The following is a 15,685-nucleotide window of genomic DNA, read 5'->3' as shown; positions in this document are numbered from 1 at the left end:
AGAAAATGAATAATAATTACTGTTTCCCCCTAAGGTTTTGTATTAGGTGCTTCAGCAGTTGATAAAGCTCTTTCCTAATGTCACTGGATTTTTAAGCAACTCCCTGAGACGGCTATTAGCTTTAGATCCATTTTCCAGAAAAGTACAAGAGGCTTAAAGAGGTAAAATCACTCATGATCAATATGAAGGGACAGAGCCCCACTGGAACCCTGGACTGTCTGACTTTGGAACAGATCTCAAAACCATTATGTTCATCTCCCACCTGGCACACACAGGGCTTGGCCTGAGAGAAGGGCTTGCATCTCAATCAGGAGAGCTCATCCTGTCTGCCCCTTAAACTCAAGTATCTGATCACAGCAGCCCTCCTGAGGGCCAGGAGTTCAGGATGTGAACACCACCTCTGCCACTGGCTTGCCACACCTTGGGCAAATTCCTTCCTTCTGTGAGCTCTTTCCTACACTTCCACAATTCAGACATTTCCCAGGCAGTCAGTGCCCTACTTCTACCTCTGAGATCCATCAGACCCCTTGCGGCCCTGGGTTTCTGGGGCGTCTGCTACTGGAGCTCTGCACAGCCTCAGCCCATTGAGGTTGTGTGTTTATGGAGGGCTGGGAGTGGTCTTCTTCCCTTTGGCAAGGCCTGGGGTGACAGAAGCCAGGGATGTCCTTACAGCTGGTGGTATCTAGGGCCCAAGGGTGAGGACGGAAGGTGGAGGGCAGCCCTTGGTAAGGCCTGGGGTAGATGGGGGTGAGCTTTCAACCTTCACAGGGTTACTGGGCCAGGCAGCACAGTAAAGTGAGAAGTTCCCTGGGCACCAGATCAGTTCATCCCTGACTTGTGCTGGTTTTCCCTTGAAAACATCTTTCCAACTGTGGACACCTTGGTCTCCCAGCCCTCAGCCTCTTATGCCAGTATCAGTATTACTCCAATAGTCTCCTACACGGTCTTACTGCTTTTATTCTGCACTGCCCTCCAACCCAGGCTGCAGCCAGCAATCTTATTAAATGCAAATCAGGCCATCTCTCCTTGCTGGCATGGCTTCTCACAGCCCCTAGAATAAAACCCAAATTCCTTATGGTGGTCCTCAAGGTCAGACAGAAGATCTGGCCCCTGTCTACCTAGGACTTCATCTTGTGTCACTTTCCCCATAATTTATTTGTTTTTTTAAAAAATAACATCTTGTAGAGACAGGGTCTCACTATGTTGCTCAGGCTGGGTTCAAACTTCTGGCCTCAAATGATCCTCCTGCCTTGGCCTCCCAGAGTGCTGCACTTACAGGTGTGAGCCACTGTGCCTGGTTTCTCCCTCTCATTTAAAGATCAAGGTTTTGGCCAGGCGTGGCGGCTCATGCCTGTAATCCCAGCACTTTGGGAGGCCAAGGCACATGGACCACTTGAGGTCAGGAGTTCGAGACTAGCCTGGCCAACATGGTGAAACCCTGTCTCCACAAAAAATACAAAAATTAGCCAGGCGTGGTGGCGTGCACATGTAATCCCAGCTACTTGGGAGGCTGAGGCACGACAATCGCTTGAACCCGGGAGGTGGAAGTTGCAGCTAGCCAAGATCGCGCTACTGCACTCCAACCTGGGTGACACAGTGAGACTGTCTTAAAAAAAGATCAATGTTCTTTAAAAGCACCAAACTCTTTGCCGCCTTCTCTGCACATGCCATTCCTTCTGCTTACGCCTATTCATCAATGTCAGGTTCCTGCCCTGCGTGGCCCTCTACATTTCCACTTCATAGCAGCCATCACCAGTTAAATATCTGAGGGACGCTCCCTTGCCCCATGGCAGCAAGAACTCTGCCTGTCCTGCTCATCACTATATTCCCCAGGTCTGCCACTTAGTGGGTACACAATAAGAAGTAACCTGTGGAGACCTTTTCCAGGTCAAAGTTCACAAACCCAAGAGTCCTGCCCAACTCTAGCCAAGTGTCTAGGCCTGGCATTCACCAGTTGGCCCAGAACCCTCTCAGCAGCCGCAGCCCTAGCAAGACCACGACAGCCACACTGTTGCCTCTGGGCCCTGTTCTTGCCCCATTTCCTGTCTGGAATGCCCTGCCTCCTCTGCATCCCTTCCCAGTGAAGCCCACTGTGCTTTGAGGCCCTACTCCAGGGCACCTCTCCCAGGAAGGCTTGTCTAGTCTCACAGGCAGGAGGGTGTCCCTCTCCTGCCCCCAGGGCTGATCTCACACTCAGAGTGCAGCAAGCAGCACCAGGCTCCTCTCCCTGCCCCTCCCCGGCTGCAGCCTTTCCAGCTCCTGGTCACCCTACCACAGTTGCTGAACTCATCTGGGCCCACTGGTGTCTGAAGCCCCAGACAGCTTCCTGGAAGGGTTAGAGGCTGGGAGAGGGCAGCTCCTAGGGATGGGTGGCAATTACCTCCACGTCTGTCTCATCGCTGGAGCTGGAGGTGTCCTCGCTGGAGCTGTCGGCCTGGCCCGCTGACACCATCCCTGAGGATCGGACACGGAGGGGACTGAGGGACTCCCTTTCCAGCCTCACCTGCCCCTCCCCAGCACCTCCCCACAAACCAGCTCCTCATCAAAGCCAGGTGCTGAGCGCTCACCCCTCGTGTGCCTCACATGCACGGAGCTGTGAAGCCCCCTTCTGAGGTGGGTACCATCACCATCCCTATGTTCCCACACATCTCTGAGGCCCTGGGAAGGGCTGTGAGGGGACCCAACAAACATGCACCAGCACCTGACAGTCTACAGAACCTCCATCCACCATCATATCCGCTGATGCAGGCCAGACAGATGTCTACTCTACATAGGAAACAGGCAAATCAGGCCTTTCAGTTTAGTCTCTGAGCTGCCAGTTGTCCCTGTAACTCACCAGGGAGTCATAAAGCAGAAAATGCTCCAACCACCAGGTGGGCTGTTCAGCCTGAGGCCAGGTCCCTGTAAGCTGACCCTCCCTCGTCTAGGTGACGAGAAAAGTCCTAAGATGCAGGAACCTGGCTGTCCTGGAGACAAACTTTTGATTCCAGAAATGTCCCAGAACTTAAAGCAATGCCTAGGCCTGCCTCACCAGCCCAAGTTCTGGGGACTAGGTTCCTAGAGGTGGGGGCTTCTTACCAGGCTTGGCAGCAGCTCCAAAGGCCGGGACGCTGCCCTCCTCCTCAGTTTCTGAGACCAACGTAGTATTTGCTGAGGGCTCTGCTGACTTCCTGGGAGACTTCCCAGAAAGAAGGTTGGCCACCGTCTTCCCAGTGGCAGGGTGTGGCATGGAATTCCCAGTCTTGCCAGCTTTCTCTGTCTCTGCCTACAGAGAACAAGAGTGACAGACGCATCTGGTATGGCATGGTGAACTAAGAGCACAGGCCACTTGCATCTGAACCCAATCTTACCACTTCTTAGCTGTGTGAGTTTGGGTAAACTACCCCTTCAATCTGTTTCCCAATCTTTAAAGTGAGGTTAAAAACAGCACCTCCTCTCACCAGAGGTGTTGAGAAAACAGAATCCCAGTTCTTGGGACATGGTAGTTATTTACTAAGTGGTAAGTAGCAGTTTGTTGTTGATCTTATCATTACTTCATAATTACTTTGAGACATTGTTGCTAATGCTCCAGGCAATCGCAGAGGCACAATTCTTTATACATGTATGTATCTAACTCTGCTTTCTGGATTATTAGAAAATGACACCTTGTTTTTTGAGCAGTTTCCAGTTTGGAAAATGCTTTTAGAGTTTCAGTACCACAGATGTCTTGATCACTACGGTGCCTCCACACCTAGCACAGTGCCTGGAACATAACGGGTATTAGTCAAGATCTGTTGAGTGAACGGGTGAACGCAGGCATGAAAGAGGAAAGAAATCGCCTACCCCAGGTGTAGAATGTGCCCAGTGGCCCACTGCAGCAGGCATCATCCTTATCTTTATAGAAAAGTAAACTGAGGCCCAGAGAGGTGAAGGGACTAAGATCCCACAACTCATGACACAGGTTGAGCTCTGAATCCAGGTGGGGCAATTACTCACAACCCTATCCTTCTCTGACATGGAAGACTGTCCCCAGCCAGGCACCTTAAATCCCATAGGCAATAGCTTGGAAGGCAGTCCCACTCACCTTGGCTTTTTCTTTCATGCTTGATGGCAAGTCCGCCCCCAGGACTGAGGAGTTGGTAGATGCTAGTCTTGGGGCTGCAAGAAACAAACATCTGCTAAAGGAGCCAGATGAGCTTTTCTCATCTATGAATGGCAAACAGGTTTCATCTCACCTAACAATTCTATTGGTATTGGCTGCCTGGTGCTGGCATGAGGATCTGAGGCTGAGCCCAGACTTGCAGGAATGAGCTCTGTGATGCATCAGCCAGGTCCACCAGGAGCAAGAGAGAAGAGGATGGTAACATGAAGCTACGTGTCTGCATCCCTGATGGATTCCCAACTCCCCTGCAGCATGAGACGTGGAGGCCCCTGGAGGGAAAAGGACTGGCCCACATTCTTGCTGCCTACTGGGCACTGCACACTGCAATGGGCACCATTCACACAGGCCACCACACTGTAGCCCTGAAAGCCGTTCGGCAAGAAGCGGCAGTGGTCAGGCAGGCAGCCAGCCTCAGGTCCACAGAGAAAGTTGCCTGGAATTCAAATGGCTTCTTAGTGGAGAGGTGGCTGAACCATGCCACCTGGGCCCCATTAGATATCGATATTCACTGATTCTCAGTGCTTATTTATTTACTGGGACAGAGTCTCGTTCTGTCGCCCAGGCTGGAGTGCAGTGGCACAATCTCGGCTCACTGCAAGCTCCGCCTCCTGGGTTCACACTGTTCTCCTGCCTCAGCCTCCCGAGTAGCTGGGACTACAGACGCCCACCACCATGCCTGGCTAATTTTTTGTATTTTTAATAGAGACGGGGTTTCACCGTGTTAGCTAGGATGGTCTCGATCTCCTGACCTTGTGATCTGCCCACCTCGGCCTCCCAAAGTGCTGGGATTACAGGCATGAGCCACCGCACCCAGCTTCTCAGTGCTTTTATACCAGGGTATTGTCTCCTTAAATCTCAGATTTCTTTTTGTTAAGAAGAATGTTGCTGAGATGAATGGCATGATCTAATTCTTTTCCTGGCACTTCACTCCATCTCTCTCTTTCTGTAATTATGGAAAATTTTTAAGTAGTAAATAGGAAGAACCAGGCAGCTCCAACCATTAGCAACTTGTGACCAATCTTTTCATCTCATGTATTATCTCACTCACCCTTCCCCATCAAGCATTACTTTGAAGAAAATGCCAGATATCCTATCACGTTGCCCACAAATACTTCAGCATGTTTCTCTCTCAATGAGGATGCTTTTTTAAATTTTTTTTGAGACAGGGTCTTGCTCTGCTGCCCAGGCTGGAGTACAGTGGCACATTCATAGCTCACTGCAACCTCCAATGCCTGGACTCACATGATTCTCCTATCTCAGCCTCCCGAGTAGCTGGGACCACCAGTGCATGCCACCATGCCCAGCTAATTTTCTTATTTTTTGCAGAGACGGAGTCTCACTATGTTGCCCAGGATGCCAACGAGGACTCTTCTTCCTTTCTTTTTTTTTTTTTTTTGAGACAGTCTTGCTCTGTTGCCCAGGCTGGAGTGCAGTGGCACAATCATGGCTCACTGCAGCCTTGACCTCCTGGGCTCAAGTAATCCTCCCACCTCAGGCCTCCTAGGCAGCTGAAACTACAAGCACACGCCACCATGCCTGGCTAAATTTTAAATTTTTTGTAGAGACAGGGTTTTGCCATGTTGCCCAGGCGGGTCTCCAACTCCTAGGCTCAAGTGATCCTTCTACCTTGACCTCCCAAAGTGCTGGGATTACCGGTGGGTGTGAGCCACCATGCCCAACCCAGTAAAGACTTTTAAAAAAATAAAATTACACACTCGGAGGCTGAGGCAGGAGGATCACTTGAGGCCAGGAGTTCAAGGCCAGTCTAGGCAACATGGCAAGACCTCATATCAAAAAAAGCCCCAAACAAACAAACAAAAAAATGTAATTACACCTCCATTATCACAGCTTATAAAATTGATTAATACCAAATAGCCAATCAGTAAGAAATTTTACCATTTGTGTTTCAAATAGCATGCAGGTCTGTATATATGCATGTAAGAATACATGTTTGAATGAATATAGAGGCAAAGGAGGAAGTTTTAAAGGTTACCTATGAGGAGATGCACTTAGGAATGATGGGGAACAGGGAAGGAGAACAAGAAACCTTTAAGTTTTCTTCTATATGCTCTTCTACAGTTCAAAGTGAACTCGTTTTGCATTTATAATGTAAAATTAAGCGATATATAATATATATCCAGGGCGCAGTGGCTCATGCCTGTAATCCCAGCCCTTTTGGAGGCCAAGGTGGGCGGATCACCTGAGACTAGTCTGGCTAACATCGTGAAACCCCGTCTCTATTAAAAAAAAAAAAAAAAAGAAAGAAAAAGAAAACCCACAAAATTAGCTGGCAGTAGTGGTGCATTCCTGTAGTCCCAGCTACTCAGGAGGCTGAGGCAGGAGAATCACTTGAACCCAGGAGGCGGGGGTTGCCCTGAGCTGACATCACGCCATTGTACTCCAGCCTGGGTGACAAGAGTGAAACTCCGTCTCAAAAAAATAATAAAATATATATCTAGTATGATCTCAAACACTTTAAAAGCAGACTCAGGAAGCTGGGCATGGTGGTATGTGCATGGAATTCCACCTATTCAAGAGGCTAAGGCAGGAGGATCACTTGAGCTCAGGAGTTCAAGACCAGCCTGGACAACATGGCAAGACTTTGTCTTGAAAAATAAAAAATAAGTATTAAGAAATGTGTCTTCTATGTAAGCAAAAGAAGATAATACGATGCAAAGGAGACACAGCAATTCCTCTGTAGAGTTATGGCTGCTGTTGGGGAAAGTACAAGGAGCCCTGGGACCTTAGGAGAAGAAGGGGCTATAAAAGCTTTGACTGAGTTACTCCTGCAAACGGTGTAAAACCAGTGCCCAGTACAGCCTTCTAGTGCTAATGGGTACAATTCTAAACGAACACGAAGATCAGCAATTCCTAAAGCATCCCACAGGTCACACAGAAAATGTGTCCGCTAGCTGCTTTCTGAAATCCCTCCAGCAGTACTTCTGAACGTGTGTCTTCTTTCCAGCTAATAAGAATCACCTGGGAGCCTGTAACAGGGCAGCTCCTGGGCCCCATACACCAAATGAGACTGGAAGGGCCCATCTGGTTGTTTTGGTTTGGCCTTGCACCCCCAGAGCATGGAGATACAATGCCTGGCACAGAGGAAGGGCTCAAATACTGCCAAAGATATGTGGTGCCCTCCCAATCTCCTCCCCAGGGTCTTTTAGGTCTTCTAGTGATAAGAGAAGAAGCTGGAGGTAGACTCTACCCTAGAACAATCAATATTCCATAGCCTGTTCCCAAAGCTGCAAGGCTCTTACTGGCTTTGGCGGTTTCGGCTTCTGCTTCCTCCTCCTCTTCCGAGCTCTCCGAGGTGCTGATGGGGTCTGACACACGGGTTTTCTTAGCTTGCAGTGCCGCATCTTCCTCTGCCTTCCGCTTCCGACCAAGCTCTGAGGTTCTGCAGGACAAGGGTGACTGTCTATACCAACTGGGTGACAGAACAACTCCACAAGAATTGACTAGACAGACCTTCCCGCATCCTTCCAGCTCTTAAAGGCAATGTGCATAGAATCTAAACAGTGGTGAAAACACAGTATAGACACAATTTTGTATTCTGCATTTTCACTCACTTCATAAAGTGCTTTTACAATTCTTGATTAGTCTTTAAAATAATCAGGAATGCTGGATAATGTTATATAACAGCTGCAGCAGCTACCAGTCTTTAAGTGATAGGAGCTGACCCATGCAGGCACCTCACAGAACCGCCCAGGCTCTTCCCCCTGCAGAACATGCTGTGTGTACTGTGCCTTCTTGGAAGACTCTGCCCAGGTCCTCGTCCTTCCCGTCTCAACTTTAATGTAGCCCCCCAAGAGAGGCCCTCGAAGATTGCCCCTCTTCCAAGGCATGCTCTGCCCTGTGATCCTGTTTCATTTTCTTCATAGCTTTTCTCTATCTCCTGTTATTTTACTTACTTCCTAGACTCCTCCCCTACACAGAAAGGCCCAGGGAGGAGGGCAGCTGGCAGCTCACTACAGTATCCTCAGTGCCTCGCACATGTCTCAAAAACTGAACAACTAAGTGACTTGCTCATGGCAAAGTGTGTCTAGGGCATGGGTAGGATAAGCACCCAGATGGCTGAGGCCCTGGACTTTCAAGTCTCACGCCCATTGACCCCCATCCCAGGGAGTCACTGTCTAGGCCCCAGGTTTCCCAGCTGCGATGGACTCTGCTCTGTCATAGTTTGGGATGTGATAGTCGGATCCCTTGTTCCCAGGAAAGCCACTTGTCAGGATTCTCCTGTTAAAAACAGGTTTCATTTTTACATGTATCAATTTATTCTGCCTCTTTTCCCCCAACAAAATTGTTGAGCAGGGATTTTTCTCTGGTTTGTTCCCAGCTATATCAAGAATATTGCTAGGTTGTAGTAGATGCTCAATAAATACTGAGGCGGGTGCAGGAAGTGTGGGAGCCTCCAACCGGTAGTTTTAGCACTTTATATGGAGCACTGTGTCTAACCCTCACAATGCAATGAGATAATTGCCATCATTATTTTCATTTTATAGGTGAAGACAGACTCAGGGAGGCCAAGAAATCCACTCAAGGTCATACATACAGCTAGTTGCTGGGTTTGAACTCTTCAGGGAATTGCTAGGCTAGGCTGCCTTTCATGGGTTTGAGGTCCTTGTCCCCCTCACCCATAGAAGGGGCCAGTGGCAGGGAAGAGTGTGCAGAGCAGCTCACTGAAGCAGTTTTTTGGGGGAAGGAAGTACTACGAATAACACCCACTCACCTGGGCAAGTCAGGGTGAGGAAGTGTGGGCTGTGCCCTGTGCTCTAAGCTCTCCTTAGCAGCAGAGGACTGAGGGTTGGCAGGGTTTTCAATGACCTTAGCTCTCCACCAGAGGCTGTAATCCCTTCCACACCATTTTGGCCTTTGTTTACACACCTCTAATGACAGGGAGCTCACCACTTCCACCTAGCCCACCTCATTTTTAGATAGCTCTGATGTCATTATATTCAGAAGCTGAAACCTGTCTTCCTGAAGCAGGTACATTTGGGGCCCACTTCTGTCTCCAGGGCCTCAGAGAACGCACTATTCTTGGTCCTCAAAGATGTGCAGTGGTCCCTCACACCCCTCTCCTGCCTCCTTTCCAACCAAGGCAATTCAGTACTCTCTACCATTCCTCATGGGATATGTCTGCACGTCCTTCACTCCCTTAGTCAGCTGTGGTCAGGCCAGTGCATGAAGAGAACACAATTACTCTCTCCATTTTCCAGCCATTCCTCTGTTGATACATCCTTGGATAATTCCCCCTTCCTTGAAGAGTACATAAATTTTACATGTTTAAAAGGCATCTCACACTCAACATGTCATTGAAATCTTTCCCCTCCAAACTGAGTTCCCTTCAAGCTCTATGCATGGGTACACAAGTTAGATGTGGAGTCAATCAGATACTTCCTCTCCCACCCATCCACAGGCCCTGGTTTCATCCCTGTGATTCTTGGGAATCCACTTTCTACCCTGTTCTCCCTGTGTCAAGCCCCATCAGCTCTTGCCTGGACGATGGTGTCCATGGCCCCACCAGTCTCACCATGGTGCAGAGCAATCTCCTCACTTTTTCACCCTACCATGGCCCCACTGCTCTTGGATAAAAACAAAATTCCTCACCATGGATAACCAGCCCATGCGTGGCTATCCATGCGATGACCTAGCCCCATCTGTACTGTCCACCAGCCACAGGACTTAGCATTAGCAATTTCCACTGGCAGGTACACTCCACCTGCCACTCTCTACCCACTGCATAGTTCACTCCTCCAATTCCTATAGCTCTCAAGTCAAAGATCACCTCAGGGAAGCTTCCCCTGGACCCCCAGATGAAGCCAGACTTACCCATTTATGTGGCTGTGGCAACAGGTTCCTCTCTTTTGTAATCCTTACTACCACTGTAATTTAACATTCATTTGTTTCATTCTTTGACTTATGCCTACCTCCTTGGCTACAATGTCAGCTGCAGGAAAGGAGGAACCATGTCTGTCTCACTTGTGACAATATTTGCATACTAAGTAAGAACAGGACTTGGCTTTCAGGAGGTGCTCAATATATGTTTGCTGAGCAACTGACAAGCTGGTGAGAAGCTCTTGTTCTTAAGAGATCACAGCTCTCAATGTCCCCTCCCACTACCAGATATCCACACAGAAATACCCATCCATGTGATGTGAGCTGGCTTTCTGGAGGCAACAATGGTGTCCACAGTGGGCTATGGGGACGGATCTTAGACCAGATAGGTATCCCAGCTTATTCCAAGCTGAGTTGCTTGGGGTGTCCCTACTCCACCCTGTCGGCCCCACCACTTACTGTTGCCAGTGTGTATAGATGTCCAGAAGGGTTACGGGCTGAGCCAGGAAACACTTCTGCAGAGAGGTAAAGAGAAAGCCACAATTAATCCCCAGCACAGTAAGGATCCTTCTTGGACCCAGATCTCCCCAAACTCATGACTCGTATAGACAGGTGGTTCAGAAGAGGGTCTTTTTGGCTGGGCATGGTGGCTCATACCTGTAATCTCAGCACTTTGGGAGGCTGAGGCAGGAAGATCACTTGAGCCCAGGAGTTCAAGACCAGTCTGGGCAACATAGTGAGACTGTCTCTATAAAAAAATTTAAAAATTAGCTGAGAATGGTGGCATGCACTGGTGGTCCCGGCTACTCAGGAGGCTGAGGTGGGAGGATCACTTGAGCCCAGGATATCGAGGCTGCAGTGAGCCATGCTTGTGCCACTGCACTCCAGCCTGGGCAACAGAGCAAGACCCTTTCTTTAAAAAAAAAAAAAAAAAAAAAAAAAAAAAAAGAGGGTCTTTTTGCTCTGGGAAGTATGTCTGCTTGGCCCTGCCAGTTCTGTCCCAAACCTTCCAGAGACAAGAAGAACAACCAATCCCAACTAAAACCTTTTTAGACAACCCCTTTGAAAGGCCAGAGATGGAATGTTCCAAGCTAGCATTCATCCAGCTCCCAGCCTCTCTGGCACTATCCATGCCTAGAGGCCATGAGACAGGGTTTTCCCCACCTTTGACCTTTAAAAAAGCTTTCAAAGACGTGGCCAGCCAATCTTCCCAAAGCACGAATCACAGCCCAGACACCTGAGGCATCCAGGTGGCATGACCACAGTCTACTAGTCTGCTGGCAGAAGACTGGGCCCAAATGGTACCAGTCCCTTGGTGGAAGCAGAGGGAACCAGGTGGAATCCAGGCCTTTGGAGCAGAGGCCAGAGGGCCCACTGTCTCTGTAAATGTCAATAAGCCAGGATATCAAGTACTCTAACGAGGCTAAGCAATGTGGGGCACGGGTGGACTGAACTAATCTCGTCACGTCTTCAAACTTCAGATTTCTTCTTAACATGGGGACAACAGCGATACCCACCTTGCAGGCTGCTATCTGGTTTGAACAAGACCATCTGTCAGTGCCCAGCAGTGAGCCGGTAACACTAAGATTTCAAGAGTCAGTTTCCCTCTGCTCCACCTCAGGCAAAGTGTCCTCCTTGCTGTCCTCAAATGTGTCAGGCCACCCTGCCTCTAACGCGGCCTTGCTATTCTTGTTGTCTGGAATGTTCTCTCCCCTGTTAACTACACAGCTCACTCCCTCATTTCCTTCAGGTCTCTGCCCAAATGACACCTTCTCAATGAGACTTCCTTGACTACCCTACTTATAATCGAAGTCTGACATCCCTTATCCCCCTTGCCTGCCTTACTTTTATAGCAAGCACCATCCATCATTGGATATACTATATCATTAACTTATTAAACTTTGTCTATTTGTCACCTGTCTGCTCCTACTAGAATGTGTGCTCCATGACGGCAGGATATTTTTGCTCCAATGAAGATGGGTACTATCTCTTGCTCCCCTTATCTGTGAAGTACCATAACTGCGGTAGGAAGAGCAAGTGAGGTTCAGAGAAATTGGGAAAAGCATAGATAACGTCTTAGGGCCCATCACCCTTTAGTCCCTCCAGGAGGTTCTGAGAGCAAGCATTAGGAGCAGAGCTTACACCACAGGGCAAAGGGATCTGACTGCTTAGGATACTGTCTCACCAGTTCAAAACTCTCCATTGGTTTACCACTGCTCTTCCAAGGAAGATCAAACTGCCCACCAGACCACTCCAGCCAGCCCCTGCCTCCATCTCCCCAGGGGCATCTGGCCCTTGTACTTCACACTTCAGCCACTATGGATGTTTTTTTTTTTTTTTTGAGATGCAGTCTCGCCTTGTCACCCAGGATGGAGTGCAGTGGCTCAGTCTCAGCTCAGTGCAACCTCTGCCTCCTGGGTTCAAGTGATTCTCCTGACTCAGCCTCCCGAGTAACTGGGACTACAGGTGCACGCCACCATGCATGGCTAATTTTTGCATTTTTAGTAGAGACAGGGTTTCACCATGTCAGTCAGGCTGGTTTTGAACTCCTGGCCTCAAGTGATCCGCCTGCCTCGGCCTCCCAAAGTGCTGGAATTACAGGCGTGAGCTACCGTACCTGGCCTGCTATGGACTTAAAAAAAATTTTTTTTTGAGACAGTGTCTTGCTCTGTTGCCCAGGCTGGAGTGCAGTGGCATGATCATGGCTCATACTGTATCCTCAAACTCCTGGGCTCAAGAGAGTGGACTTTCTCCAGGCCAGTGTGTACACAAGTTCCCTCCCACCACAAGGCATTTACACCTCAGCTATTCCTGACCAGGGCAATCTGCCATCCATCTCTCTTTTTTTTTGAGGTAGAGTCTCGCTTTATCGCCCAGGCTGGAGTGCAGTGGCACGATCTTAACTCATTGCAACCTCTGCCTCCCGGATTCAAGCAATTCTTGTGCCTCAGCCACATGAGTAGCCAGGATTACAGGCGTGCGCCAACACGCCCAGCTAATTTTTGTATTTTTAGTAGAAACGGTGTTTCACCATGTTGGCCAGGCTGGTCTCGAACTTCTGACCTCAGGTGATCCGCTAGTCTCGGCCTCCCTAAGTGCTGGGATTACAGGCGTGAGCTACCGTGCCCGGCCCATCCCTCTCATTCTTAACACTTATTGCGGTGCTAAGCATATAGTCACTTTTGTGATTCTTTGATTTGTCTACCTTACTAGAGTGTAAGCTCCAGGAGGGCTGAGAGACGGTGCTCACCATTCGAACACCAGGAAGCACCCTGAGTACCGGATTAACAGTTGAATTAATCAAGTAAGAAATGACTGTACCACGAGTTCGAGTACCAAAGCTGACCGTCTCAGTACAGACAATCGCTAAACGCCTGAGTTCCAGCTCAACTAAGAGGCTGTAGGGTCCCTTCTCCAGGCGCTCCCCCGAGGGGCTGGTCGCAATCCACCCCCGAGACTCGCAGCAACCTCCTTGCCCCAGGGGGGGCCGCGCTGAGCCTAGCCACGTGGCGGGAGACTTAGGAAACTTAAAATACCCGCTACCAGGAAGGGCGTGGAGGTAAGGGAAGCGGGAATTACAAAGTTCGGCCCCTGCGAGCACACTTTCTGGCCCAACCCACTGCCCGGATGAGGAAAGTGAGGCCCAGGGGAACTGAAGTCGCAGTGGGGAGGCAGAGATTGCGGCTCCTCCATTACCCCTGGCCGCGCCGTCGAGCACTGCGGGACCCGGCTCCGGGCGCCTGCCGGGTCGCCTGGGGACGGGGCGCGGGGCGCGGGCCGCGGGCCGCTGATCTCCACATCTTGCACGCGGCCCTCGCACACGGCCCACGAACGCTTACCTGGCCGCTCTGCTCCTTCACTTCCCGCGCCGCACGCACATAGCCAGCCCGCAGCAGATGGTGGTAGATCAGGGGAAGTAGCTCCCGCCGCTTCCTGGCCTCGGCCATGCCCGCGACCCCCGGCCGGCCGGCTACCTGCACGCCCCGCCTTAGTCCCCGCCCGCCACTTCCCTCGCGCCCTTAGACCTCGCGCGCCCCACTTCCGGCTCCTCTTTCGCTCCGGCCGCGCGGCGCGCCGGGAAACGTAGTCCCCTCTCCGGGAGTGGCCGGCCCCGCCCCTCAAGGCGAAGGGGGCGGAGACTCGTGATCAACAAGACCGCCCATTGGCGCGGAGCAGGCGGGGCTAGACAGGGACCCGCCCCCGGGGCCGGCCGGGACTTGGACGACTCTCTTTTAATCCTTCCGGCTGGCTTCTTGAAGAGATTTATCTTCCTTGTTAATTCTCTGATGGCTGGGTCTGCGTTTTACTCATCTCTGAACTCCCTAATCTGGATCTTTCTCTAGATCCGAACTTTGTACTGCCATTACCTGCTCATTTATCCATTTCGCATGGTTTTTGGTGCCCATGAACCAGACACGAGTTGCCAGTTTATTCATTCATTCATTCGCTAACTGAACAAATCTGTAGTAAGCACCTAACTTGGGCTAGCACCCGGCTAGGCTAGGGGGATTCAAAAGGTGCATAATACATGGCAGTTGCCCTCAAAGCTCACAGAGACGACTGTCCGTAACCAAGCAACTATAGTTCAATATCTGGTGTGCCTTGTCAGGGACAGATGCAGCCTATGGGCGCCCCAAGGAGGAGCACCGAACCCCAGAGAGATATCTAAGCTGAGGCATAAAGACACCCGAAATTGCTGGGTGCAAAGGAGAGGACTGGCAGAGGGCACTGCATGAGTCTAGGCATGAGAAAACACCCTGCTATTGCCTGGGAACCCTAAACCCAGAACCCCTTGTCTGCGCTGCTGGGCTGTCCAGGTGGGGTGGGGTGAAGTGGGGAAGAGGGAACAAATGAGGGCACATGAGGATGAAGAAGTAGACAAGGCCTACAACTTCCCCACCCCCAACAGAGTTTGGACTTTGCTCTGAGGGCATTAGATAGTCTCTGACTGGCTTTTCTGAGGAGGTTGACCCTGTTTTGTGTTTTTAAAAGATTGCTAAAACCAAAGCACATGCCATTAATACTAAATGTGAGGCTGTTGTAGTTGTTGAGGGAAGGATGGCAGGGAAAAGGTGAGGTAGGCTGGAGAATGTTAGAGTGAGCTGTTCTTAACTTCATGGACCCATTGAGAATCTGAGGGCAGCATGTTTCTTACGGGCGCAGGAGTCCCTAACCCTAGGAGGTCCAGGTATGTGGTTATCTTTGTCTTGAACTTGAATGGAAAATGTTATGTGTCTGTACACATTCAACATTTCCCATTTTCTTGAGCAAATATTTATTGAGTACCTACCATTGGGGATGGAATAGTCTCTACTCCTATAGAGCTTACAGTCTAGTGATGGAATTGTCTCTACTCCAATAGAGCTTACAGTCTAACGGAGGAGACACATACTAAACTAATAGTCATACAATACAGTGTTACAAACAGCGGGTAAGTGCAGGAAGGAAAAGGATAGTGTTTTCTTATGTAATAATATAGTGTTTAAAAGCTGCACTGGAGTCACACTGCCTGGGTTCAAATTCTGGCTTTGCCTCATTAACTAAGTGACTTTGGGCAAGTCACTGTGACTCAGTTTCTTTATCTGTACAATGGAGATAATTATAATTTCTACCTCACTGGGTTGTCATAAGGAGTAAATGAATTCTCAGCAGAAATGCTTAGAGGAGCTCTGAACAATAGCGCTCTCTGTGTGCGTGTGTGCTATT

The 15,685-nt window shown here is 49.9% G+C and overlaps 1 protein-coding gene across 16 annotated transcripts in view; it reads right to left on the bottom strand.

Annotated features, from left to right (window-relative positions):
- The window catches only part of TCOF1 (treacle ribosome biogenesis factor 1), a 42,289-nt gene extending 28,239 nt beyond the window's left edge, over positions 1 to 14,050 (bottom strand). For 6 of the 16 annotated variants that reach the window (XM_055386204.2, XM_055386205.2, XM_055386206.2 and 3 more), the window contains exons 1-6: positions 13,819 to 14,002; positions 10,439 to 10,494; positions 7,402 to 7,541; positions 4,064 to 4,137; positions 3,079 to 3,265; positions 2,381 to 2,454 (exon numbers count right to left, since the gene is read on the bottom strand). In XM_055386204.2, the coding sequence (XP_055242179.1) occupies positions 2,381 to 2,454; positions 3,079 to 3,265; positions 4,064 to 4,137; positions 7,402 to 7,541; positions 10,439 to 10,494; positions 13,819 to 13,926 (639 nt within the window). In that variant the 5' untranslated portion in view covers positions 13,927 to 14,002. Of the gene's footprint in view, positions 1 to 2,380; positions 2,455 to 3,078; positions 3,266 to 4,063; positions 4,138 to 7,401; positions 7,542 to 10,438; positions 10,495 to 13,818 lie in introns of all 16 variants that reach the window. The other 10 variants (XM_055386207.2, XM_055386208.2, XM_063705918.1 and 7 more) reach the window with 6 other exon arrangements.
- Positions 14,051 to 15,685: the final 1,635 nt, after the last annotated feature.

This window comes from Gorilla gorilla, chromosome 4 (genome assembly GCF_029281585.2).
Source record: "Gorilla gorilla gorilla isolate KB3781 chromosome 4, NHGRI_mGorGor1-v2.1_pri, whole genome shotgun sequence".
Taxonomy (NCBI): domain Eukaryota; kingdom Metazoa; phylum Chordata; class Mammalia; order Primates; family Hominidae; genus Gorilla; species Gorilla gorilla.
Note: the sequence above shows the minus strand (reverse complement) of the source record. Positions and strands in the feature narration are given on the sequence as shown.